We start from the raw sequence: 27138 nt of genomic DNA on the forward strand, positions 1-27138 counted from the left end.
AAGATAAACATTTTATGTTTTATTAAGTATCCATAAACTTAAATTGAATTGTCTAGAAAATGAACATATGATTTTGTGTTCACTTTGTCATGGTTTGGTACTGTAAGTCAGGGATAAGTTATATATTGGTTCTCTACAAATGTTTATAAAAGAGTAAATGAATGTTTAATTCAATATTTAATGATACCGTTGGAGGTGCGGTTGGAACCTCTTTTTATCAATATAATTGACGAAACAGACTGTACATTGAATAATCTTACTTATAGCTTGTAACCAAAAATGTAATTATTTAATCATTATATGATGATAGCTATGAATAATATATACAAGTGATAGGTTTAGCTAACTATACAACCAAGTTTAAACCACAATTACTACAGATGAAAATGCCTGTACCAAATCAGGAATATGACCGATGTTATCGATTTGTTTGATGTGTTAGAGCTTTTGATTTTGCCATTTGGTTAGGGACGTTTTGAATTATCATCGGCGTTCGGTATTTTTATGATTTCATTTTTTATAATTGATATAGGACATATCTCAATTTACTGCCATTCGGCGAAATTAGTTTTCCTTCTTTTAACTATCAACCTCTGTTATTTGCTGATCTCGATGTTACGGGTGTACAGACACCACGAGCAACTTCATTATAAGTCAAATGGGAAAGATGTTTTGTAAACTGTAATCCTTCCTTCCTATGAGGAAACATCACAATCGAGAACTTCAAATTGTGCATTGATATAATGGCCATCACCACAGGTGTTAACGTCTTAAAATTTAGAATAGTTTGTTTTCTATGTCACCTTATGATTATCCATTGATCAATACTAACGAGTGAGGTGAATCTGTTAAAAATTAATTAAACCCCGCCACAGGGCCAGGCGCCTGACCAAAGTCTGACCATATGTCTTCTGTTTTATATGACCTTGAATGAATCAAAAGCGATGTAAATAATACGCAAACGAGTCAGTGACCTAAACGAAGAAATTGCATAATGTTTTATTCTGTAAGGATTACTCCCTTAATACCTTAGGTAGAAAAAATAATATTACTTTCGATCTAAAATAAAATTGGTAACAATATAATGATATTCATTGCACCAGATGTAATTTGAAATTTTTAATTAATATCGATTGGTTTTTCCTAAGTTTGAATAACCTTAGGCTTCGTCTGTTTATAGACTTAATTTTGATAATCGTTATATTTTCTATGTGAAAAAATGAGTAACTATTGTGTTTTTGTCGATGTATGTCTAAATTTGTCGAAATCAATTAAAAAAACCGCGACAGATGATATGGACATGAAAGAGAAGATTACATTAGCCTAGGATCATATGATTATCAATTACATATATTAGCAAATAATTGATTCAATTTATATAAATGAAAGGGAGGATACTGACTAACGTTATCAACACATTTTAAAAAGAAAGAAAGAGACATTTTGTTCACGCATCTTTGTCAATGTAATGGAATCTGATGCTACTGTCGTACAATTGAGAGGGTTATCGCTATAAAACCAGGTTCAATCCACCATTTTCTACATTTGAAAATGCCTGTGCCACGTCAGGAATATGACAGTTGTTGTCCATTCGTTTGATGTGTTTTATCTTTTGGTTTTGCCATTTGATTAGGATATTTCCGTTTTGAGTTTTCCTCGGAGTTCAGTAATTTTGTGATTTTTTTTCAATGAAACATAATAAAGCAGAGAATATTACTGAACGTTTAACTACATACTTTGTTTGGCCTTTTTTTATTCGGTATCACTGGTTAGTCTTTTGTCGACGAAACACTTGTCTGAATAATAGAATTATAAAACAAGTAATGATGAATAGTTTTTTCTAATATTTACTGCGGAACATATCATCATATTCAAACTTTGCCACAACTCAGCCTACTCTTATGTTAATGAACAAAACTATGATCAGACTAGTTCCATAATTTTTTTAACGATTATGAAGATCCAGTATTTTTATGTATAACTGCTTGAGTTACCCCGGTGTTGATCAAATATTTTATATCCTTGTTAAAAGTAATATAGCAAAAATACCGAACTCCGAGGAAAATTCTAAACATAAAGTCCCTAACCAAATGGCAAAATTAAAAGCTCAAACACATCAAACTAATGGTTAACAACCGTCATATTCCTGCCTTGATACACATGTGAATTATGCAATAGTTTCGTTACAACTTTGTGATATAATACTGCAATAATTTCTATCCAAAAGAAAAAATGATATATTTCTTCTTCGATCCTCAGAAGGCATGATCAAATAACGAATTTAAGCCACGCCCATTGTGAGATATTTCTGATTTTTAAAACATAAAAAGGATTATGTGATATGATTTCCAATGAGATAAATCACCACAGGTAACCAAATCACAAGCAATTAACAGCCATAGGTCACCGTACGGCCTTCAACGATGATCGTACTGCATAATCAGCCGACAGGAAAAATGTAAAACAATACAATTGAGAAATATAACTGCCTAATTTATGTATAAAATAATGAACGAAACACAAATATGTTACATAGCGACAAACAACAACCACTTAATTTCATGATCCTAAATTGGGACCGGTACATACAGAATATGGCGGATAGAATGATTTTGGCGCCAAACCGTCCCTACTGAATTGAGACAGTAGTGTAATGGCGCTATTTATACAGGAACAAACAATACAAGGACAAACAAAACAAATACGAGAAAACTGCAAATTCTCGTCATTATCAAAATTATGATAATAAAACATTATTAACACATTTCTTTACAAAAAGAAATCAGAGCGTTATAAATTCCTGCTCCAAATTCCAACTTTCGGTATATCCCATGTGCAGGTGAAATTGGTATATTGCTATTAAGGTTGGGATAATTCAAAAAACAAAATCGTCTCGTTTGTCTTAGATTCTGGTACTGAAATGACCCGCTATGTCAAATTCGAGGGAAAGGTAACAAAATGAGGCAAATTAAGCCGTGTCTGTAGTTTCTCTAATTTCTAGTTCTGGAGCTTATATAAATGGAACCCATTCAGAAATAGTTGTTCTATTAATAGAAGAAAACATCATCAATACATCTGAATGTTAAATCAAATTATTTGGCTTCTTTAATCTTTTTGTGTTTGACAAGAATCTGAAGGAAATCCGACTCTACAAAATAAGGAGAGGCAGACGAGGAAAGGCACACAGTTCGTTACCATAGGAATGTCGACATTTAGTTGAAAAGGTCTACCTCAAAATTCGATGAATATGTTGTTAATGAGAAATGTTTTCTGTTTAAAGACATTGTTAACAGTATTGTTTCGCTTTTAAAATGTATTAACTATATGAGGAACTCATTAAACCAATTTAAATCAGTAATTATTGTTAAAAAAAATAGAACCAAACAAACAGTAGATGAAGCATGTCATATTTCTAGTTACTTATAATGCTTTCTATTGGAATATAGTCTATTGAAAATCAAATTGATGACATTGTAGCTTCATTATCTAATTAAACTTTAACAATAGAACACTTAGAGATTCAGATAATTGCACTGTATTTGCATTCGATTTTTTGAGTTTCAAATCAATAGTTAGATAAATATGTTGATAACCTTATTAGAATACAGTAATAACTTTTAAATAGAATGTTATGCATATTCTGGACTTGATCGTCTAATGAATATCTACCTTATTTTCCTTTTCATTATTTTGAGTAATCAATTCTCATCAAGATTAAACAAATAAAAACGTCATTGTATAATTAATACAGCCTACTATTTCGACAAACATCACGTGATATTTCTGTCACTATTTAAGAAGGTTTACGTTATGTTAGTAGGAAAATCAAATTTATTAACTCTCTGTGACTGTAGTTTTGTTTGATTTGTCATTTCAGTAGAGCATTGCGTTCAAAATGAAGGTTTTTCATAGTTTGTTGATTTTGATTGCTTTTGTCAGTCAATGTAGTAGTATGAACTATCAGTTTGCAAGACGACTTTACGATAGTGCTCTTTCAAATTATACTAGGCATGTTAAACCAAGACAGTTAAGTGCTGATGTCGTAGATGTCAACGTCGAGTTCAATATACATGCAGTCATAGACTATGATGAAAAATCTGGTGTTTTTGTTTTCCAGGGAAAATTCATACTAAGATGGTGGGATGAAATGATTATGTGGAATAAAAGTGACCATGGTAACATTGATATGGTACAACTTTCAATACACGATGTGTGGGTCCCAAAGATTGTCATTGGAAACAGCATTTCATATCATTCTCTGTACAAATTTGACAATTATTTTGACAGCAAAATGATTTATGTTACATACATGGAAAACGGAGCTGCCAGTATTTCTAGTTCTGGTGTTTGGGAGACCAGTTGTAACAGTGATGTCAGCAAATTTCCTTTTGACGTTCATGATTGTGTAGTTCAACTAGACGCCCTTGAACCAATTAGAGATATACAACTAATGTCTAAAAGTAAGGGCGTAAACATGAACGCTACAAGTATGCATTCAGAATTTAAGATTAAAGAGACGTCCTTGTCTTCGGAACCATTTCATGCGGATCTCAGGTGGTCACAGCTGACATACATTATCAAGCTGGAGCGAAAACCTCTATTTATGATGATGAACCTGGTAGTTCCAGTATACATCATAAGTCTAGCCAACCTGCTGGTGTTTCTACTTCCGCTTGACTCTTCGGACAGAGTTGCATTTTCTGTGACAATGCTGCTGACATTTACCGTATTTATGACGATGGTTACAGATGAACTTCCGGCCACCGACAAGTTATCTCATTTCAACACGTTTTTGCTCCTGCAGTTAGTGTTTAGTACAGTTATAACGGTATGTGTTTTGTTTATTCACTACATTTACAGAAAAGAGGATGAAACACAATCAACTCCAAAATGGATTGACTGGATAACAAATCGGCGGAAATCTAAGGAAAACATGGTCCAACCGCTGGAGAAACATTTTGAAATCGAAAAGAAATCGACTTGGAAGAAGATTGCAAGAATGGTAAATAAAGTTCTCCTGGTTACATTCTCAATCGTTATTCTCGCAGAATTCGCTTATTTTTATTTTGTCATATCAGTTTAGGGAAACGGCAAGTAGGAATAGAGAAAAAACTACAAAATGTTTTCACTTACGATTAAAAGATTAAGTATCGTTTTAATACTACTGTAAAATGAAATCTATTTTATGGCATTGAAATTAGTTTTGGGTTTTATCAGGAGTTTTGATTCTGCATTTAATCATACTAAGAGTTTCAACTTGTGAATTTCATTATTGCTAAACGTATAATTTCAAAGACACAGTTGCTACAATATTTTCCTTTATGTAAACACGAAGTCATACAATTGTTGATTTGTTTGTTTGTTACATTGATATACGTGTTGTTAAATTGTTATGTGAAAATGTCTGGCCTTGATATGTAAAGAGAGAAGCTATCATGTAAACTTTATGACTAATCCAAAGTAATTGCAGTTTCATAAAATAGTCATTAACGTTTGGTAAAACTAATACAGCTTCGGATACTATTTGTGTAAACTCAAAACTTTTTTTATATTTTACTGTTACCTTAATTTTAGATATATAAGTAGAACAAATTGATTTTGAAAACAGCATAAATGTATGTGTTCATAACAAACATTTTCAAATAAATATGTCAAAATGCATCTTTTGTTTGTTAAGATTTTTCTGTGATGCACCATTTCAAAAACATGATTATAATCTGGTTAAGTGATCTCATAAAAAATCATTAATTCATTATTTCACAACACAATCAAAATATCGACAAAAAAAGACAAAAGTTGTTGAATAAAAATCCAAAGGAAATATTGCTGCTTTTTCAAAAAGAATGAATGCGAGTCAACACATAAGCAATGGTGAAAAATATTTAACATAACGTTTTGACATTCAGGGTGTTTGAGATTTTGCTTAATTTGTATGTTAATAGTTATCAAAGGTACCAGGATTATAATTTAGTACGCCAGACGCGCGTTTCGTCTGCATAAGACTCATCAGTGACGCTCATATCAAAAAAAGTTATAAACCAAACAAATACAAAGTTGAAGAGCATTGGCGATCCAAAATTCAAAAAAGTTGTGCCAAATACGGCTAAGGTAGTCTACTCCTGGGATAAGAAAATTCTTAGTTACATGAGATAGATAATCTTTTCTTTATCAATATTTGTACTTACTTCATTTTACTCCTTTATACAGTTATTAAAAGTATTAATTCACGATTGTCAAAGAAACTCCTGTTGTGATTAGGATCAAAGTTTAAATAATCAGAGTATTATATTGTTAACAATTTCGATTGTTAACTGCCTAACGTTATATAGGGGAAGGGTAAATAAATAAATATTTGAAAAGTAATTTATCAATTTAAAAATAGGAAATATAATTAAATCAAGGGTTTCAAAAATTAACTAATATTTTGTCCTCGGGTTATACGACATTATACGACAGGGTTACAATAAATAAACAGATAAAAGTGAGAAATATATAGGATAGAGAAACAAACGAATAATAGCCATCAAAAGGTAACAGGTTGAAAAATATTTTTATACGCCAGACGCGCCCTACGTCCACACAAAACTATGCTCAGATGTAAAAAGTTTGAAAGCCATAACAACTACAAAATTGAAGATCGCAAAGGACCAAAAGATAACATTAAAAGTGTACTGACCTGCGCAGAGCCTTGTAGTAAGTTGACTTCTGATGAGTGGTAGGGAATCTTGATTGTCAACATGAAATTGATGGTCTGGTACTGGTTTGGAAACTAGCTTAGATAACTCGTCCATATTAAGATACATTCCGACACCTACAATATCAATTAGTATTAATCTGATGAATAAAAACTCCAGTATAACACCCCTTGCTACATTATAAGAATTCACATTGTGTGTCTGGGGAAATTGTCATAGAAACTGTTTGGAGCCTATTGGTTTATTACAAGATTACTCATTTATTCACGCTCTCCCTCCATGATTGTGAAATTGAGGTGGAAGTTCTGTTTGATAAAAGTTTAGCTTTAAATTTATTCCTATTTTCCGATGAGGATTTAAGGAACATCGTACTACCCTCTTCTCCCACTTTTAATAAATAAATAAGACCAAACATAACTCTTTGGTACAATTGCCAGATAATGCATAAATCCACGAGAGCCCAAATGACGAGAAGAGAAACAGGTATATGAGCTCTTTGTACGGCTTTCAACATCGAACATATTCCACAACGTTTATTCAAATAAAAAAAAATCACCTTTAGAACAAATTCAAATAGAAAACATCTGGCTTGTTTTCACATAGTGTCTTATGCATTCGATTACAGTGTTGCGTGTTTCATCGCTTTACAAAGGCACAATTGACGATACGTTAATGAAGGGGATATCAAAAAGTATTCTTGATCATGGTTAATCTATATGAAAGTTATTAAAAATTGTTAGACGGTTTTAGTTTAAAAGCAGAGTCTGGTTAAATAAACCAACAACTATTATTTCAAACATTTTCTAATGAACTTCAACGACCCCACATTCCAGCAAGGAGAAAGAGAGATATCCATATTACATTTACTCACCTATTCCGAAAACAACATAATCTGTTTTCTCCCTCAATCTCTCTATCGCCTTCATTGTATAAGAACGTCTTGTAGATACACCATCTGAGATGAGTACTAATATGTGAGGGACATTATCTCTGAAGCCATTTTCTTTCGTCGATACTTGTACAATTTTATCAAGTGCCAGATTTAGATATGTGTTACCCTGCATCCATCTGGCACTTCGTATAGCAGCTGCTAGGTCTGCCTTGTTGTCATGCTCATTGAAAAGAAATTCTATTTTAGTACCACTAGCAAACTGCATAAGGGCAATCTGTGTTTTGGTTTGACCGATGTCCATCTCGTCTATGACGCTGATTATAAAATCAAGTTCTTTGTCAAAGGTCTCTTTGTTGTTGATACTTGTAGATCCGTCAAGTAAAAACATGATGTCTGCAATGGATTCCTTACACTCTAAAATAAATAGGAAGTAAAATCATGATGTCTGCAATGGTTTCCTTGCACTCTATAATAAATATGTTATCAAGTTATAAAATACACAAGCCGGGGGAAACTTAATTTCGATTTCTTTAATATATGTTCCTTTAATTTATAAATTTACTAAAAAAAAACTTTATTTCGACTCTACATTATTAGGTCAGATCAGAAGATTATGGTTGTAAAAAGTCTGATTACTTGTACAATAATCAACACCAAACGAGCTACCGAAACAGTATATTCGTCCTCATAAACAAGGGGAAATGAAGATCTATTTTTAAACGGACTCATAAATAAACTTTTAGTGTATTATGTTTCTGGTAACGTTCGGTAGATGTTTCGTTTAAATGTGGTTTGTAAGTCAACAATGAGCAAAGTCAAAACTGTGTAGAAGCCTATAAAACGAAACGATTGAAACGAGAAAACCAACGGCCTGATTTTTGTGAAATTGTTTCGTGTATCGCAAATATTAGAATGTAGTTATTACATTGCATATACCACAAGAGTATTTTTTTTTCACTTTCTTTCAAATATAACATTTGAACAATTTATACTGTTTATTATAACATACAAACCTTCATTTTTTTGTGGCTCTGAAAAAAAAATAATAGAAAGTTCAAATGTTAATTTAAATTTAGCGCACTTTTAGTCACACAACTACCTATAGATTCCGATAAAAAGAATGATTTTTTGAAACCATGAAAAAGTGAAGAATATAAACTTAGATAAAAGTTTAGAAGGTTTAGGCAGTCAATTTAGGTAGCGAATGTTAAAATGAAGGCAAGCTACATGAGAGAGAGTAAAGTAATACAGACATATACCTGTTTCCGTTATGTCGTTTGTTTTCTCTTATTTTTGAGTGTGAATTCACATTACTATAAGACATGGCACGGTACTTATCATGCTTATCTATCCCAAATTCATGTATTTGGTTTTGATGTTATATTTGTTATTCTCATGGGATTTTGTCTAATACTTAGTCCGTTTCTGTGTGTGTTACATTTTAATGTTGTGTCGTTGTTCTCCTCTTATATTTAATGCGTTTCCCTCAGTTTTAGTTTGTTACCCCGATTTTGTTTTTTGTCCATGGATTTATGAGTTTTGAACAGCGGTATACTACTGTTGCCTTTATATAGGTATTGTGCCTGTTGTTGCGGTCAGCTGTTTACCACGAGTCTCTCTTATATTGTTGGAGTATTGTTTTGTCAATGTTAACCTCGTGATTACCTATTATTTATAAAACTCTTTGTTTGTGATTGATCGAATATCATAGTTAATTAATACATATATTTGTATGCTGTTCGGATCGTTGAAATTCGCCGAAATCAGACGATTCAATTCTAACTAACTACTATCAAAGTTTGCGTTTTGTATTTTATTTTATACTCACTTTCTTCGTCTGTGTCTACTGCATCTGAAAGCATTATAAACTCTTTAAATATATGTAAATACTTGTTTATGAAACGTAAGATAAATAGATACGTATCGTTCTGATCATGATCGATTCAGGATTTTACTATTTGATCATAACTGTCCTTAAGTTTGCAATGGACATCACAGAACACATGCAATTGAGTTAATGTAAAAAAATATCGGTTCTATTTCATTTAATGCCGAAAAAAAATCCAAATTGGAAGTACATGTATTCGAGAAGATTTAATTAAAACTTGCTATCCCCAACAATTCGTCTTTGTTAAATTTGAAACTTTGCTCTAGATATAATATATGCAACTGAAAATGTCAGTAATGAATAGCCCACAAACAATACAAATAAGTACACGTATGATCAAGTCCTTTTCCGCCAATCTCCAGACTATAGATAAAATATTTATACATTATGTGTAAATTCATCACTCGAACTAAATCGCCCGGTTTGTTTTTCTGCTTTGTACCGATCTGCTGAGCTAAGCTGACTTATTTTAAAGTTTGAAATTATATTGTGTTGTAACGCCACTGTCTCAGGTTAGGGGAGGGTCGAGACCTTAAACAAAACAAGGTGACGGTCGATTAAAAATTTCCAGTTTGGGAAAATGTATGCAAAATTTTCTGTTGATCTATAACTTGCATCAGTGTTTTTTATAGTGTATGTATAAAACAAAAATCACGGATCTTTTGTGTTTGACATTTTCGTATTTCCATTTATAGTATTATGTAAATTCGAAGTACTTTTTATCATTTGCATGTGGTATACGTATATCAAATTAAATGCAATTTCAGAATACTTTTAATAAGATAAATACCTTCACATAAAACATCAACCAAGTTCTTCCTTATATCAACAAGTCGGTCCAAATTGTCAACTTCGAAAAAATGGTCGGGTGAAGTTGCAATGCTTTTTAATTCTTGTAACATCTTATCAGTTTTATTTTCTCCAACCCCTGCATACGTACATAAACAAAATACAGTGTTATTGTACACACTAAAATGCATATATTCTACTTTAAAGCGATATATAATCATAATTTTTGGATACATACTTCTTTGTCTTTCTAACATTCATACAGCAACAGAAAAGAAACAACAACACAACAACTAAAACAACAACAAAAACAACTAGTAAGTGTTACAAGGAAATCTGAAATCACCATGAGACCAAACGCAACAATGATTTTGTTTTCATTCTTTTCATAACTTTCTTTTGATGAAACACATATCAATGGAAGTCAACAAGGGTCAGGAGAAAAGAAAATCAGGTGTAAAAACCGAAATTATCATACACCGTTCCGATTGATTGTAATATTGCGTCGGCAACACATACTACAATTTTTTTAACATATATTCAAATTACATTTTATAGCTGCAATGCAGTATGGGATTTGCACATTGTTGCAGGCCGTACGATGACTTGTAGTTGTTAATGCCCATGTCATTTGATTTCTTGTGGAAAGTTGTCTCATTGACAATCATACCTCATCTTCTGATATTTTAATTTATAATATCAAGTACAGTGGTAGGACAACTGATTATTTTCTCCGACTTTGTAATTATTAGCCCCTTAATTGTATAAAATAAAAAACTGCACTTTATACACGTACCAATAGCAAATGATATAATATCTGTTTCCTTCAGCCTCTCGATAGCTTCTTCTGTCAGCGATGCTTTTGTAGACCCTCCATCAGTTAAAAAAATAGCAATTTGAGGTACATTTTCTCTGGCGCCAAATATCTTGTTGAAGCCTCTATCAATCAACAAGTTTATAGCTTTATCTGTATTAGTATTGCCTCCATCCCAATTCACCATAGATACTGCATTTACCAGATCTGTTTTCGTTGTATGATCCCCTAAATGGAACTCTGTAGTTGCGTCTGTACTGAATTTCATAAGTCCAACCTGGGCTTTAGTCGGTCCAGTTTCGATTCGATCGATAACTTCTCTTACAAACTCGAGTTCTTTTTGGAAGTTTTCCCAAGTTTGGACACTTGAAGACTGATCCAGAACGAAAAATATGTCTGCCCTGGCTTCATAACATTCTGTATATGAGTAAAATTATGATTTGAAAAAAAGATATTATTATTGATAAATGTTAAAATCATCTCCCTTTAAGTTAAATTGTAGACGATTTTGCTTGATATGTTTAGATTCTTAATTTTTTTTCTGTCAACTTTTGAAATTATAAGCTTCAAAAACCTTAAAGGTTTCTACTGTATCTGGTGATGGTTACCATAGTGAAACGTGTTGTTTACGTGTTGTCTGTGGAAATCATAGCATGTGTATGTTTTCAATTGTTCACAACTAAATATTGTACCCGCAATTTAGAAGTTAAGAAAAATGTAATTTTTTTTTGCATATAATACAATTTCGTGGTTTGGTAAAGTTTAAAACCCGAGAGGTTAAAAAATTTGTTAAGACATAACCAGGAATCATGGTTGATAGATAAAACATATATAACTGATGGCACTCGTAAAACATGTTTTTAATCTTAAAATCAAGACATCTTTAACCAAAATCTTGTAACTATCAGATAATACTAAGAAAGTTGGTTACCGTTCCATAAATAACGGTAACACTAGCTAAGTAAAACAAAATGGTGGCTTAGTATGGTCAAATGTACATGATTACAAACTATGTTACCCTGATTTGATCTCACTCTGCATGTTTCTTTGAAAACTCTTCTGAATGTAAATCAAACTTGTCATTCATATCAATTGTTAAGGTGGAATAATGAAAAAGAATCTGGGCTGATATGCCTAAAACTTCTTGATTTACGATTTGTTGAGAATGGACGTATTTTTCTACATGTCGTACGGTAAATAAGTATACTACGATTGGGTATCTTAACTAAAGTGGTTTTATGCGTTTAGCCTTGTGTCTTAACCACAAATTGACTGTTACAAATGGCATTATAACAACATCATTTTCCGTTTGTATCATTAGCTGATTATTTTTTATTTGACTTAAAAGCTAATCATAAACTTTCAATGTATCATAAATCTATTTTAAAAATACGCATTACAAATTGTGGTAAAATTTTGAATATTTTTCTTATGTTAAGCAATATTTTATTAACCATTATATGGCTTAATGGGAATACACACCTTTTGGTTCTTCTTTAGGTGGTGGTGTAGTAGTGGTGGCCGGTGTTGGTGGAGTGGTGGCTTGTGGCACAACAACTGCGTAAGAATTCACAAAAAATATAAGTAAACAAATAATCTAGATTTAAATTAGTAACTTTAAACTATATTGTTTAACAAAGATTTTAATCATTGCTATGTTTACATCGAATGTAAACTGAAAGTTATTAATTATGAAAGTTTAAAAAACGGTATATCTAAGGAACATTCAAAACTTATCATAGAAAAGAAGAAGAAAAAACAAGTTAGAAAACACTATACACTGAAAACTACAGACTGTGAAATAAGAACACCATCAAAAACTTTTATATAGTTAAAGGAGAGGTGCTATAAGTTCATTTTTAATAAATTTGATATTATCAATGATTCTTTATGAAAAAATGGTATATGTCGATTAGATAGTAATCCATCGACTCTTGAAAAAATAAACAGTTATTTGGATGGAGAGTTGTCTCATTGGCACTCATACCACATCTTCATATATCTATCTAGTTCGAGGCATATGGTTTCCTTCATGGCAGAATGCTATAAATCGTCTTGAGTGTAGTAAAGTCTTTTTTGTACGCTTTTTTTTTTTATTGGATTGGGCATGTATAAAAATCGGCCAATCACACAAAGAAGAGTACCTTCACAAGTTCTGTTGATAAGCTTCTGTTTTATGTTGTCGGTGTTAAGTTCTTCAAAGTCATTAGCAGTAATGACGTATGTAGTATCCGGGATACTGGCCATATGTTTTAACTCCTCCATATTGACCCCGTGTCCTATTCCGATCGCAAATAGATGAGCAGGCAGATTACGGACAGTCCTAGCATCATCTAAAGTCTGATCTTTACCGCCATTTGGGTAACTATCATAACCTCCAGAATTTGTAACTCCATCCGTCAGTACTACAACGACATTTTCAACTTCTGGTCGTTCGCCATTGCCTGGAGCAAGGACTTGTTCATGTACCATTTGAAGTGCCTTGTAGGTCCTGGTTGCATCACCTTTATCGTGCACTATTTCGTCTATTGCTTTCACGACTGCATCAGTGTCTGAAAAAAAATACGTTCCAAAAGTATATTAGTCCCTTTCTTTACATAGTCTCTGTATTCCTCTTCATCAAAATACAATGATGCATTGAAATAACGTTTTTGATTTCTCTGGGAGTTGTTAGAAATGTTTGCAACGGTTGAACTTATAAGTACAATCATTCAATCTACAAGTTAGCTCTTATCAATGGATCTAGTTTTAGGCAACACAACTATAAACATAATTTGCTAATTCGCCGTTTCAGAATGTAATTGCATTCTGGGAAGTATTATCAAAAGTGTACACCAAAACGTCGTGATTGGTTAAAAACGTCACAACTGATCGAAATTCAACCAATAGAGTAAAGTTATTTCCATTTCTGGGTACGAACAATGAACTTTCACTTATGATATTTATTTAATTTATATATCCCAAAGCTATCATGTATTGACCATATTTCATGAGATTATATGAAATAGAATATGTTTACATCTTTTCTTTTGGTCTCTGTTGGTTAGTTGTCTTATTGGCAACAGAGACAGTTGGCAATCATACAAGTCTCCTGATTTTTGTCTAGAAGTTTGGTACATTTCTTATTTCCTATATATTATTTCCTCTACCCCTAGGCCTGGTTCTTACAATGCAGTTTAGATGAATCCAATATTTTGGTTCATTGAAAGTTATAAATAAAATATAGTTCATATGGTCTTAACTCTTCCAACCCATCATATCCTGACAAATCATTCATATGTTCCACCGATATTAAAGCTCAGATAGATTGAAGTTTCAACTGTAATGTGTAATATTTTACTTTAAGATCAATGTAGCCTTAAAAAGTGTTGTCCAGATCCCGAAATATGAGATCTTAAAAACATTAGAGTATTCATGAAGTATTACCTATCCAATACTCTGGCAACCATCAAGATTTAAAAAGGTATCTGAATGTTTGTCTGATAGTTGCGGTTTTTACTTATATACGATGTCGGAACATATACAATTTCGACTAGATTTGTATTTAAAGACTTTCTGTTTTATGAGCCGAGACATGAGTTTTTGTTACGAAGAAAATATAAATTGGATAGGTCAATAACGATTTGATGCAGATGTGTCAAAATTAATCATAAATGCAACTTTTATATATTGTACCTTGTCCTTGGTTGAAATCAAATACTAATTTAACATCTTTGCTAAATGTGACCACTGCCACACGACTTTTGTCGATACCAGACCCAATGTTCAACTCACTGACAACATCACGGACAAATTGTATTTGACTCGGAAAGTTGACAATCCAGATACTAGCCGATGTATCGATGGCAAATACAATATCAACTGGCTTGCTGCATTTTGTCAATACTGAAAAGTCACAAAAGAAACAATTATAAATTATGTTATTATTTTGTAATATATATAAAATTATTCCTTTTTTACTTATTTAATTCTATCTAATTTTTTTGATATTGTTTCCAGTTTAAAAATTTAACAAAGTAAAATGGTAAAAGTGTCACTTTCTACTTACATTTTATTTTACAATGCGAAACAGATAATTCATAATTATTTGAACATGTGGTCCGAGACCACAATTAATTCGTAGTGCATTTCTTTTAGAACATAAATGAAAATTAAAAAAAAATCCCACCTGCGCTTGCTCAAAGAAACTTTTACAGTGTGTTGTACCACTTTTGGGACAAATTATATCAAAATTATATATAAAACTTCATCGGCTCTAACTCAAAATATGGACAATTTTATGTTTAGGGCGTCTTGAAATCTTCCGAAGTGCTAATTTTTAACCTTTTTCAGCTGGACCAAATTACTACTTTCCTTTAAAATTCTGAACCCAATTTTTTTTACTGTGTAACTTTACCCCACTTCTTGCAATTTGAGGCATAAAACATGTAGAAATAAATTTGTAAGGGGTATCAAAAATATTGGCAAGTAACCCACTGTCAACACTAAGGACAACGAAAATCAAGGGACGACAATTGTGGTCTCGGATCATGTGGATTAAAATATGTGGAAGTGTATTGTTCGCAATCAACCTTTTGAAGACTTAAGTGTTCACCATTACCGATACACAAACTATATGGAACAGTATGCGTATAATCCGGAGCCTGTATTTTAGTGGATTTCGTTGGTTACTGTCGGTCATATTTGTTTTCATTATTGATTTGTCGTAAATCAGGAAATTGTTTTTTTTTCATTTGAATTGTTTCACATTTTGTCATGTCTGGGCCTTTTTTAGCTGACTAAACGGTATGGGTTTGTGAATTTTTGAAGGCCGTACGTTGACCAATAGTTGCTACAATGCGCTTCATTTGGACTCGTGTTAGTTAATGTTTCTTTGGCGATCATATCGCATCTACTTATCTCATTATAACTGATTAATATGATCACACTTTTCTTTTCTTAATTCGAAAAAAAAGCGTAAATATATTTAATTCTTTCTTATAAATTGTTTGTGTTTACCTCCTTCTGTCTGGAAAATCTGAAAAGAAAAAAAAGATAACTAAGTATAATTTATAATTTTTTTTTATGCCCGGCATTAATCCAAATTTGCATATATCGAACAAACAGCAAATGTGGGTTATTTCCCGCTTATTACAAAAAAAATCTCGACTGAAACAAAATATAAGTTCCATCTTCTATACGTATACGAATGTATTTTATGTTTGATTTTGGAATTTCCTGTCGAGATAATAGTTGATGCATCTCACAATATTTTTGCATCTTTACATTATTGCGATATAATAGATAAATGTTTATAGATGATGCGATACGCTCTAGTTGGCGCTTAGGCTTAACACTGTAGACAAGCGGACAAGCAGACAAAGATAACAACAATACTACTTGTTCTGTAAGTTTTGTATCCGATAAACTAATATTGTGACCCCCCCCCCTAAAAAAAAAAAAAAAAACAAACCCAAAAAACCAACCAAACAAACAAACAAATAACCCACTGGACACTTCTAGTTCGGCAATTGTTTTGCATTTGTACACAAGTGTTCCAAACGAATTATGATTGTTATATATGCTTTAAAAAATAAAATATTCATAAGTTTTTTTTCTTCTGAGCGCAGTTATAAGGGGCCATTTATATTATAATTAATATGTTTAATTGGTCTTGCTCATTGTTGAAGGCCGGCTGGTGGCCTATATCTTTTTAACTTATACGGCATTGTGTATCTGGTGGAGAGTTGTTTCAATGGCAATCGTACCACTCCTCCTCAATTTTGATGATAATCGTAGTTAACGTTTGGTTGTAGATGCTACGTTTCATAATTTATAAAAAAAAAACCACTTAGTATAAATATTACCTACAATTTTATACTGAAGTTTTGTGCAGATTGTATTCTCAGTTTGTGATGAAATTAGTTCATTCAAATGTCAGTAGTTTTTATGCCCCATTTATGGGCATTATGTTTTCTGGTCTGTGCGTCCGTTCGTCTGTTTGTCCGTCCTTTCGTCCGTTCGTTGGAGCCAAATTAGAGTTTTTACCTCATTTTCACGTTCAACTGAACATAGAAAATGATTGTGCGGATGGGGCATCCGTTTACTAGGGACACATTCTTGTTTATTCTAACATTCAATTATTCTTCGAACAAATAGCAGCGCATTCATATCCTTATAAAACTGGAAGGAGTTTGAACCGGTATTTTTTTTTTATGTAAAATTAAAGTTACATGTATCTTTATAATGTTTTATCCTTTCTTATCCAACTGATCAATAACTAGATTTAGTTTCTTAAAATCCATAAAACAACCTCTTTCACATTAAGTTGCAATACACCGTAAGGAATTGTTAAAACGTAAACAATTTGATTGTTATGTAAACCTGAATCCAAGTGCAATAAACAGGTATATTATTAACAATTCACATACACAAATCTCATGTGTCGTTCATTTGATACATTTAAAAGTCACATACATTTGAATTGGATTAAAATGTCAATGAACACACCGGTATCTGACACTGGTGGATTCACATTAAACTCACATATATATGTTTTTACAATAATATGATAGTTACATTTTTGTACTTGCGTAGGAAACAAAAGTGCGCATCACATTTCAATCTTTAAAGACGGTTTTCTTCATCAATCAATAACATGGGACAATGATACGGTAAAACGCATATTCAAAATAGGACCAAAAAAAAAAGACATTGAGATTAAAATTATAATATTCAAATATGCATTAACCTTAAAGATATATGAAAAACTCTCTTCGTCTAGAATCTGCATTCTTTAATATACATTTTTATCAATCAATAACAAAAACTCAAACAAATATAATCAACCCTAAAAAATGTCCATTCACAAGTGTTTTCAGATTGACACATTTTTGCCTTTCTTTATTTAGAGAATACATTTTCGTAATCATACAGCGATATAGAACTTGAAATACTGTATGAACACTTTTTTTATAATTATAATTTTTAAATAAAATATTCTGAATTTAATGTCACTGTTTGATGTGTTTTAAAGTTGGGTAGATGTCTAAAGATTTGTTCATCTAGAAATGAATAATAAGAATTCTAATACTCTTCAGCACAAACACGTGCCTTATCAACTTTCAGTGAAGCTTGGGCTTTTTCTGTGTGGTGAAGACCGCACTAAAACTTTGAGGTGAAAAAACAGCAATACAAACGTTGTTCCTTTTTTGGCTTTGTTTTGCTTCAGATTTTTAAGGGCGTGTGGGAATTTTGTGTCATGGATGAAAATAATATACCATACCTACTTTGTTTTTATCCAATTTCAGATAATAACTGTGGATATTCAAAGTGTTTTATCATCCCGAATTAAGTAAAGTTGAGAATGGAAATGGGGAATGTGCCAAAGAGACAACAACCCGACCATAGAAAAAAAAAAAAAAAAACAACAGCAGAAGGTCACCAACAGGTTTTCAATGTAGCGAGAAATTCCCGAACCCGGAGGCGTCCTTCAGCTGGCCCCTAAACAAATACATACTAGTTCAGTGATAATGAACGCCATACTAATTTCCAAATTGTACACAAGAAACTAAAATTAAAATAATACAAGACTAACAAAGGCCAGAGGCTCCTGACTTGGGACAGGCGCAAAAATGCGGCGGAGTTAAACATGTTTGTGAGATCTCAACCCTCCCCTATACCTCTAGCCAATGTAGAAAAGTAAACGCATAACAATAAGCACATTAAAATTCAGTTCAAGAGAAGTCCGAGTCTGATGTCCGAAGATGTAACCAAAGAAAATAAACAAAATGACAATAATACATAAATAACAACAGACTACTAGCAGTTAACTGACATGCCAGCTCCAGACTTCAATTAAACTGACTGAAAGATTATGATTTCATCATATGAACATCAGGCACAATCCTTCCCGTTAGGGGTTTTAGTATCACACCATCATAACATATATGAGAAGAACATAACCCGTGTCATGCCAACAACTGGTTTTTGAATAAATGTGTTTAGTTCCGATGCAAAAACCCTATAAGTGAATCAATATTACCCCCAAAATATGCAATCTTTAATGACCTGACAACAGTATCGTAACTATATCCCTTCTTAATAAGTCTATTCAAAGGTTTTGTTAGTTTTTGAGGTAAATACTGACACCTTTGTGCTTTATAAAGAATATTTCCATACAAAATTGGATGTGAAATACATGAACGTATAAGAAGTCTGCATGTTGAGCTTTATTTACGAATGATGTCCTTATACCGATGATAAAATTTAGTAAAATGTTTTGACTAGTTTTTGATATCGAAAACCCTGGTGTAATAATTTTTCAGTAATACATAAATTTCTCTCGTTAAAATCTAAAACATTGTTACATACACGAGCGAATCGTACAAGTTGAGATATATAAACACCGTAAGATGGTGACAAGGGAACGTCACCATCTAAAAATGGATAATTAACGATAGGATGAAAAATCATCTCTTTTATCATAAATTTTAGTATTCAGCTTTCCGTTAGTGATATAGATATCAAGATCGAGGAAAGGGCAGTGGTCATTGTTAGTATTAGCTTTATTTAAAGTAAGTTCAACAGAATAAATTTCTTTAATATACATACTGAAGTCGTCATTATTGAGAGCCAAAATATCATCCAAATATCTAAAAGTATTATTAAATTTGTTTATCAGATGTTGTTTCGATGGGTCTTTGCTTATTTTTGTCATAAATTGTAACTCATAGCAATACAAAAACAGGTCCGCAATAAGTGGTGCACAGTTAGTCCCCATTGGAATTCCGATAATCTGACGATATACGGAATCCCCAAAGCGAACAAAAGTGTTATCTAGTAAAAATTCAAGGGCATATATAGTATCAAAGCATGTCCAATTGACATAGTTTTTTCTTTACTTGTAGAGATAACGCTCCAAAACAATACTTTTTATATATAGCATTTCCATACTCTATTTTAGAACATGTCAGTTGTCAGAAATTTATTTAAATTTCTTGTGATCTGTGATATATATGTATTTTAAATTAGTTCACAACATCAAAGACACTACAGTGTGGCATTTAAGATATCATGTCGCGTCTGTGTGCTATCAAAAAAAGGTAAGAGTATTTCTTGTCTAATCTCTTGGGTATCCCTTTATAAACATCTATACCTACATTTCTACTCGTGGGATTTCTTACTTCAACATGTTCAATTGAACTATTAGAGAAAAAAGCGTTCGTTATTTGTATGTATCTCATTAGAAGTGACTTTTCATTATTTGTAAAATTGTATTTGCATATTTTTTCGTCAATGCATTCAAATAAAATTGATGATCATTTTGAATTAAATATAACCATTTTTAAGTAATGACACTGCTAGTGTGTATGAGTGCGCGATGTGCAGTTATACATGTAATTTCCAAGGAGAGACATCGTCTTATAATTTGGAAATATACTCATATTGAATTCTCGTTTATATAATTAAAAAATGTTTTAATATTTTACTCTCAAATGATACTGGGGTTTTAACTAAAATTGTCAATGATTTATTTCATTTTATAAAAATTTTGACAAATTGGTTTATTTTTTTGTGAAAAATAACGATAAACGCTGACGTTGATGATACGGTTTTCTGGATATCAACAGCGTAAAACTGTATCCGAGGAAACATTCTATATTTATTATATAGCAACATCTGCATGTATGGGCGAATAGATTTATCGTCATAAACAGGTTTGTTGAAATTCTATAAATTGTATGCATCTTTTCACGCCAAGATTAAAATTCAAATCACGTACCGAATTAAATATTTTAATTTTTCATTCCTATGACGATTTTCAAGGTTATAGGTCTGTTGTATTATTTCTAAGGTCAAAAGAACCACGAAATCGATTCGTTCAGGATTAGTCAAAGTTCAAGTGCATTTTTCGATATTGAATGATTAGGGACAATTTGTAACACCAAGAAAATGTGTTCAGATATGAAAAAAATATACATGCAAAAACACGCGTTTAACTAAAAAGAATTTAAAAAAAAATTGAGTTAATTAAAAGATTGAAAAGAATTGAAGTTTGAAGCCCATACTTGTTATCTTGTGAATTTTTATATAACTAGGGAAAAAAACCTACATATTTATAATACGATAACTCTTTGATGTTAAACGTTTATCCCTACAGGTCTTTGCTGATAGATGAATTTATAATCAGTATAAAAAATATCTTATTGAAGATTATATCTAACTTTTAAATGACTTGTCAAATTAAACGGTCAGTGATCATGTAGAATATTCTTTCGTTATCCGTCTTAAAAACAGATGAAAAAAGATATTATCACAATTTTTCATCCCAGCATTAAAGATAATGTATTGTGGCATAAATATAAGAGAGATATTGAGGTTATCATTAGTACCTGGTTAGACGGTTGTGATAAGGACCAACAACGGCTTCCCATAGTGCATTTGTTAAAAATATAGTTGTGTTGTGATTTCTTCACTTGTTTCTTCACGTCTTTCTATTATCTTTCAAACTTTAAATATCGGTTGAAAAAGGCCGAACTTATCACATCGATACTAAGCAGAAAAGCAACAAACAGAAACACTAACCAGTCATTGGAGGGAATTTATACATCCCTTACAACAAAAAAAGACATAACGTACATATCTGAGCGTAGTCACAGTGTCTGACGACTGCTAGTTTAAAACCAACAAAAATAATTAAAAAAAAATGTATTTAAGACTAAAATATCAATCAGTGCACATTTAAAGTCAACTGGATTTAGTGTAAATACAGTATATAACAGTCAGAAAAAAACCCATGAAAGTTATATTTCGTCTTATAGAGACTATTTCATTTTGAAAATTGTTGCATAAGGTTATTAGCTCGATCCAGCTAGTTTTCCGTTGTAAAAGTATGGACCTTGGATGATGCAAATACTTTTGAAGAAAGTTTACCAACATGTGTGTTTTTCTTCGTCAAAGGTTATATGTTAAATAAGTCGTGAGAACATTTTAAACTTTTCCGAAAATGTATAAATCCATCATCAATCAAAATTCCTTTTTGAATTGTTAAGACGTGACAATACGATTATACAACCTCATTAAATATCAATTTTATTGATTTTCTAGGTACAAGTATTTCAAACATTCTTATATTATTTGTCCAAGTGAAAGTATCAAACCTTTTACAATTGATAAGTGTTTTGAATTCATCTTTTTTTTAATCAGATCGAAAATAAACGATTGTTGTCATCTCTGGCATTACTTACCTGTAACACTATCGTTCGATATTTTTAATATATTTAAGTGAATGCTTCTAAGTAGAAAAAATAAAGCTTAGAAGACAGATTTTGAAAAGAGAGAGCTATGACCGGGTTGTTTCTTCCCCAAGATTAGCCAGTCCAACAAGTCTACCAGTGAAAACACCGGCATCGTCATTTTCACAGGCTCTTAACCCCAATAGAATAAAATCACATGTATATTTAAAGCAATGCATCTGTTTGGAAAATGAATCATCCCTTTTCTTTTCCCATCTACTGAAAAAAGAACCAAATTCTAAGTCATACTTTAAAGATGTATAAGTATTTTGTTCTCAATTTACTTGTTTCTTCTATAAGACCAGCTGGTCTATCAATTGGACCAGAGAAAACACTGGCATGATTTTACATTTTCACTGAACTCTCACTGTGTGAACTCTGTAGTATAAGACTTTACAGATCTTTGCATGTATCTAATATTTTGAAATATACATTTGTGAGACAATTTATCATCTCTTTCTATTTCCGTGTACAGGACATAATCCAAGCTATAAACCGCACTTTAAAGAGTATATAAACATTTTTCTATTATGGTAATTGCTTTTAGTATTACTTTCTACATCTAGCTAGATTAGTTCATGTACATCAATTAGTTGGACCCGAGAAAGCACCGAAACCGTCACGACTTTTCAGGTTCACTGAACTTAATAGGATAAAACTTCACATGTATTTAACAATCTAATATTAAAAGCAATAAATTTGTTCAAAAAACGAATCACCCCGCTCTCTCTCTTCTATCCACAGAACGGAATCCAGCTCTAAATCATACTAAAATGTTGTTTAGCGTTTAACCTATTAATCTCAAGACCAATAGACAATAATTTATTGGACCAGAGTAAACACCAACACCAACACGAGTGTGCAGGGTTCACTGAACTCTAAAGAATAAAACTTCACATGAGCTTAACAATTTAATTTTTAAAGCAATAAATTTGTTCAAAAAATGAATCATCTCTGTTTTTTCTATCTACTGAAAGGACTTCAGCACTAAATCTTACGTAGGCTGTCCATAATATGACACAACAACGCGACTATTAATCGAGTTGCTGTGATATATATCTTTGCCTTTTTAAATGAAAGTATAAATGTTTTGTGTAATGGATAGACTTTAAATGGTAATTATTGTGATCTTTATCTGAGGTAATATAACAAAGGTAGATGTATAGGATGAGTGGGGAGGAATGTGGTCTTATTTTTCATTTCTTAAAGTTTACCTGCCATTGAGTTGTCATTTTTAACATTTAAATCAAAATCTCATATAATTTATATAACTGATTTAAAGCTAAAAACCTTGCGTTTGAGTCAAATAACATACAGCGATACATGATATTAATGAAAAGACCATAGGTTCTAATACTGGTAAGATACGTATAACGATTTATGATAAGTCAAGATACCATAGGTTATATTTTGCAAAACAAAAAATATATATCAAGATAGCATAGTCTGTGAAAAATCATACGCCATTATTGATTTGTAAACTTTTTCTTTGAGAGTCCCTGTGGTAAAATCAGCCGATTTAGTTGATTTTAGAAATGAAATAAAATGATAAATAAATAGATAAAACAATTAACCAAAACAATTGAACAGACCAACAAATACCACCAATCATACATTAACATCCGACTATTCAGATAAATACTAGTAATTCACATACAAAGACCAACACCACATGGGCCGGATAGGTCGACTTGATACATGCATAAAATATGTTGGGTTTATACCAGCTTAACGTGATCTTCCATTTCTGAGAGGCAGGTAAGCATTTGAAATCGCCAGACCATCGTAAAACAAACCATTTAACATATTTAGTGAGCCTTTAAGTTAATTAAGTTAATTGCCGACATCCTCATAATCATTGCTTTCTAATTGCAGTCGTTTCAAATTATAAACAGGGTGGGTTGCACTAGACCAATTTGGGACAATATATATACAATATATGAATTTTGTCGGAAAATATAAAATTTATTTGTATGAGCTTTAGAAACAGGACAAAAGCGAGGCTCTGTCGAACTTTTCTCCTGTTTCGTAGCGAGTACAATTTTTTTTTTTACATTTTCCGACAGTGTACATACATGTATATAGTAATTGTGTATATCCTGAAATTACACTCAACACTTGAAACTTTTGTTATTAAAATCAAAATCATTGTCTTTTTAATTTTTTTCAAAGAAATCGACATAGTTGAAACACGGACCGAGAACAGGACACCAAAACTAACTGGTTAGGAAAAATAATATTCATTTTACCGCTTGCTCAATGTGGAAGTGGGGTAACAGGAGACTTTATTTATACAAGTACAAATAAAGCAAAACAATATTTGTATACCTATTATTTGTACAATAGTTGGCTATATTGCAGGATAAATAACGTTTTAATTGCAGGAAAGTCACATACCATACATGAGCGCAAAGAGAAAAGATAATCAATTGGGTAGGGAATCAAAATTTGCAAGTCTAATTAAAACAGATAACATCATGACCGAACAATCAAAATCCGACTTAAGGACAACAAAAGACAATAACAAAACACTACGCACGAACCCTTCATAAATCCAGGGTTAAGTGCACATTAAGGGTAAGTTGTTCCTGCTCCTGTAGTGGCACTTGTCATGCTACTAACAACTGAGTATTAAAAATGCTGCATCCAAACACTGTTCTCAACAAAACAAAAGTTGTCCCGCAAACAAATGAGCTCAATTGAGCCGACTGGGAAACAACAATTGAGAATTGAGAATCACCTAACCTTGTCAGGCACTAGAAATATTGAATTATACATAACTGTAATATAAAAAAAAAAATGATACAATGTCACAAAAAGTAAAGGGAACACAAACTTTGTAAATAAAGCTATATATATATATTTATATTCATTGGTACTTTATAAATCTGTAGATATAACTTTCGGCATTTTTTAAAGTAAATGTTCGATTCAGAACAAATTCCATTTCGAAATAATCATGCGATATATGTATTAGTGATAGCAAAGACATGTTGTACAATGTATTATATGTCTGTGGTGATAGACAGTAAAAAACAAATTTCCTATTTCAGAACAAATAGATATTACATGACGCTTTTTCAATTTTCTTTAAGTTCGTTTTTTGACTCAGAAGTTTAGAAAACAAAATAGAAAAAGAGGTAACACCAGAAACTATTTTTCTCAGTGCATGTATCAATTTCAATAGTATTTATTTATTACTTACCAAAACGGAGAAAATGCAACCAAATAAAAATCTCATTTTCAAGGAGAAAGACAACCCTGCTACAGTTTCTCTCTACAGCTGTCTGAAAAGTGACAAGTATCTAAGTTTTCTTCATCCTCTTTAAATTGCAAGGTTGACAAACTATCAAATTTTAAAGGGTCACAAAATGACATTGTATTGAATTACCGATGCAGGTAAGTAAGGACACTGGTGCATAAAATCATAGGCGTATCTATCGGACGAAATTCTAATACATTTTTTGTACAGACAAGGTCAATATCTGAATAAAAGTATACTCCTTATTGTGAAAATATACATATTTAGTTATATTGAAAATAAACAGATGATCATACAGTACAGAAACATTAATTTGTTTTGTAGAAGAGTTATGCAGTTATGCAATTTATATTGTTGCACTTAATACGTGTAGGAGTCGTTTCTGTTGAGAATTGAATTTTGTTTACTTTAAGATTATTGTCGAGTTTATAAACTTAAGTTAACGTAATCTTTATAAGCAGCGATTAGTTTGTTTCTTAGCAAACAACTTCGTAACAATAAACGAAGTTGGATACATTCTTCACTCTCAAGCCCTTTTCACAAACAATCTCAAGTGTAAAATTCATCGTAAGACTAAAATATTCCTTAACAGTTCAACTAAATATTTTTTATCGTAAGATTAATTTTACACTAACATGTACGATTTTTTTGGTGAAAAAGGCTACGTATATTGAACTTGCCCGCGATAGTTCTCAAAACAGAAAGTTGGATTTGCATACACTTATAATGTGAAACATGACTTTGTCTTTTTGAAAAAAAAAACCATTTTCCTTTAGTATGACTTTTATAGTTTTTATTTGTATAAACAGTATCTCATAAGTCAGTATAGGCTGGGTTTTTCAGGGGCGGATCCAGGATTATCTGGAAATGGGGGGGGGGGGGGCGGGGGGGGGGGCGTAGATTTAAAAAAATTAGGACCTTTTTTGGGCTAAAAAAACATAAAAATAAGTGTGATATGCACTTTTTAAACGGTTCCTTGCGTGGGGCATGTATATTTCATAGTTGCTGTAAAGTGTATATAAGAGTTGGACTTTTGATGCTGTATTTTCCCTATTAATAATATATAGAAAGATGTGGCATGAGTGCTATCTTAAAATGGTAGTATGGATCCAAAGCTATGTACTGATATGTTTAATGTTGGACTTGTCAGTAAAAAATAAACATGGAAAAATCTCGCCGGTTTGTTGTAAGTTAAGTTATCACAGATTTCTGGTTGTGAACAAGATATACGCAGGGCTATTCGATGAAATTTACAATAAGATCGACAAGAAATAAAATTAAACAAGCTATTTTTATTCAAATGTTTGGTTGATATGTTTCACCCAACAAAATTAAGGGAAGTGAGGGGTTCCAAATAAACCAAGGGCTACGAATGATTCTGAAATGAAAACGAACCTGTAATTCAGTGGTTGTCGTTTGTTTATGTGTTACATATTTGTTTTTCGTTCATTTTTTTTTACATAAATAAGGCCGTTAGTGTCCTCGTTTGAATTGTTTTACATTGTCTTATCGGGGCCTTTTA

At 31.8% G+C, this 27138-nt stretch overlaps 1 protein-coding gene across 1 annotated transcript; it reads right to left on the reverse strand.

The window, feature by feature from the left end:
• Window positions 1–1048: 1048 nt before the first annotated feature.
• LOC143077002 (matrilin-1-like) lies at window positions 1049–25733 on the reverse strand. Its single transcript, XM_076252893.1, has 12 exons — window positions 25560–25733; window positions 16077–16095; window positions 14754–14963; window positions 13223–13630; window positions 12561–12635; window positions 11061–11495; window positions 10266–10403; window positions 9416–9439; window positions 8601–8618; window positions 7567–8001; window positions 6677–6811; window positions 1049–1059 (listed from the first exon to the last, which is right to left on the reverse strand). The coding sequence occupies exons 1-12, from the start codon at window positions 25593–25595 to the stop codon at window positions 1049–1051; spliced, it is 1944 nt and encodes a 647-aa protein (XP_076109008.1). The 5' UTR covers window positions 25596–25733.
• Window positions 25734–27138: the final 1405 nt, after the last annotated feature.

This window comes from Mytilus galloprovincialis, chromosome 5, assembly GCF_965363235.1.
Source record: "Mytilus galloprovincialis chromosome 5, xbMytGall1.hap1.1, whole genome shotgun sequence".
In the NCBI taxonomy this organism is placed as follows: domain Eukaryota; kingdom Metazoa; phylum Mollusca; class Bivalvia; order Mytilida; family Mytilidae; genus Mytilus; species Mytilus galloprovincialis.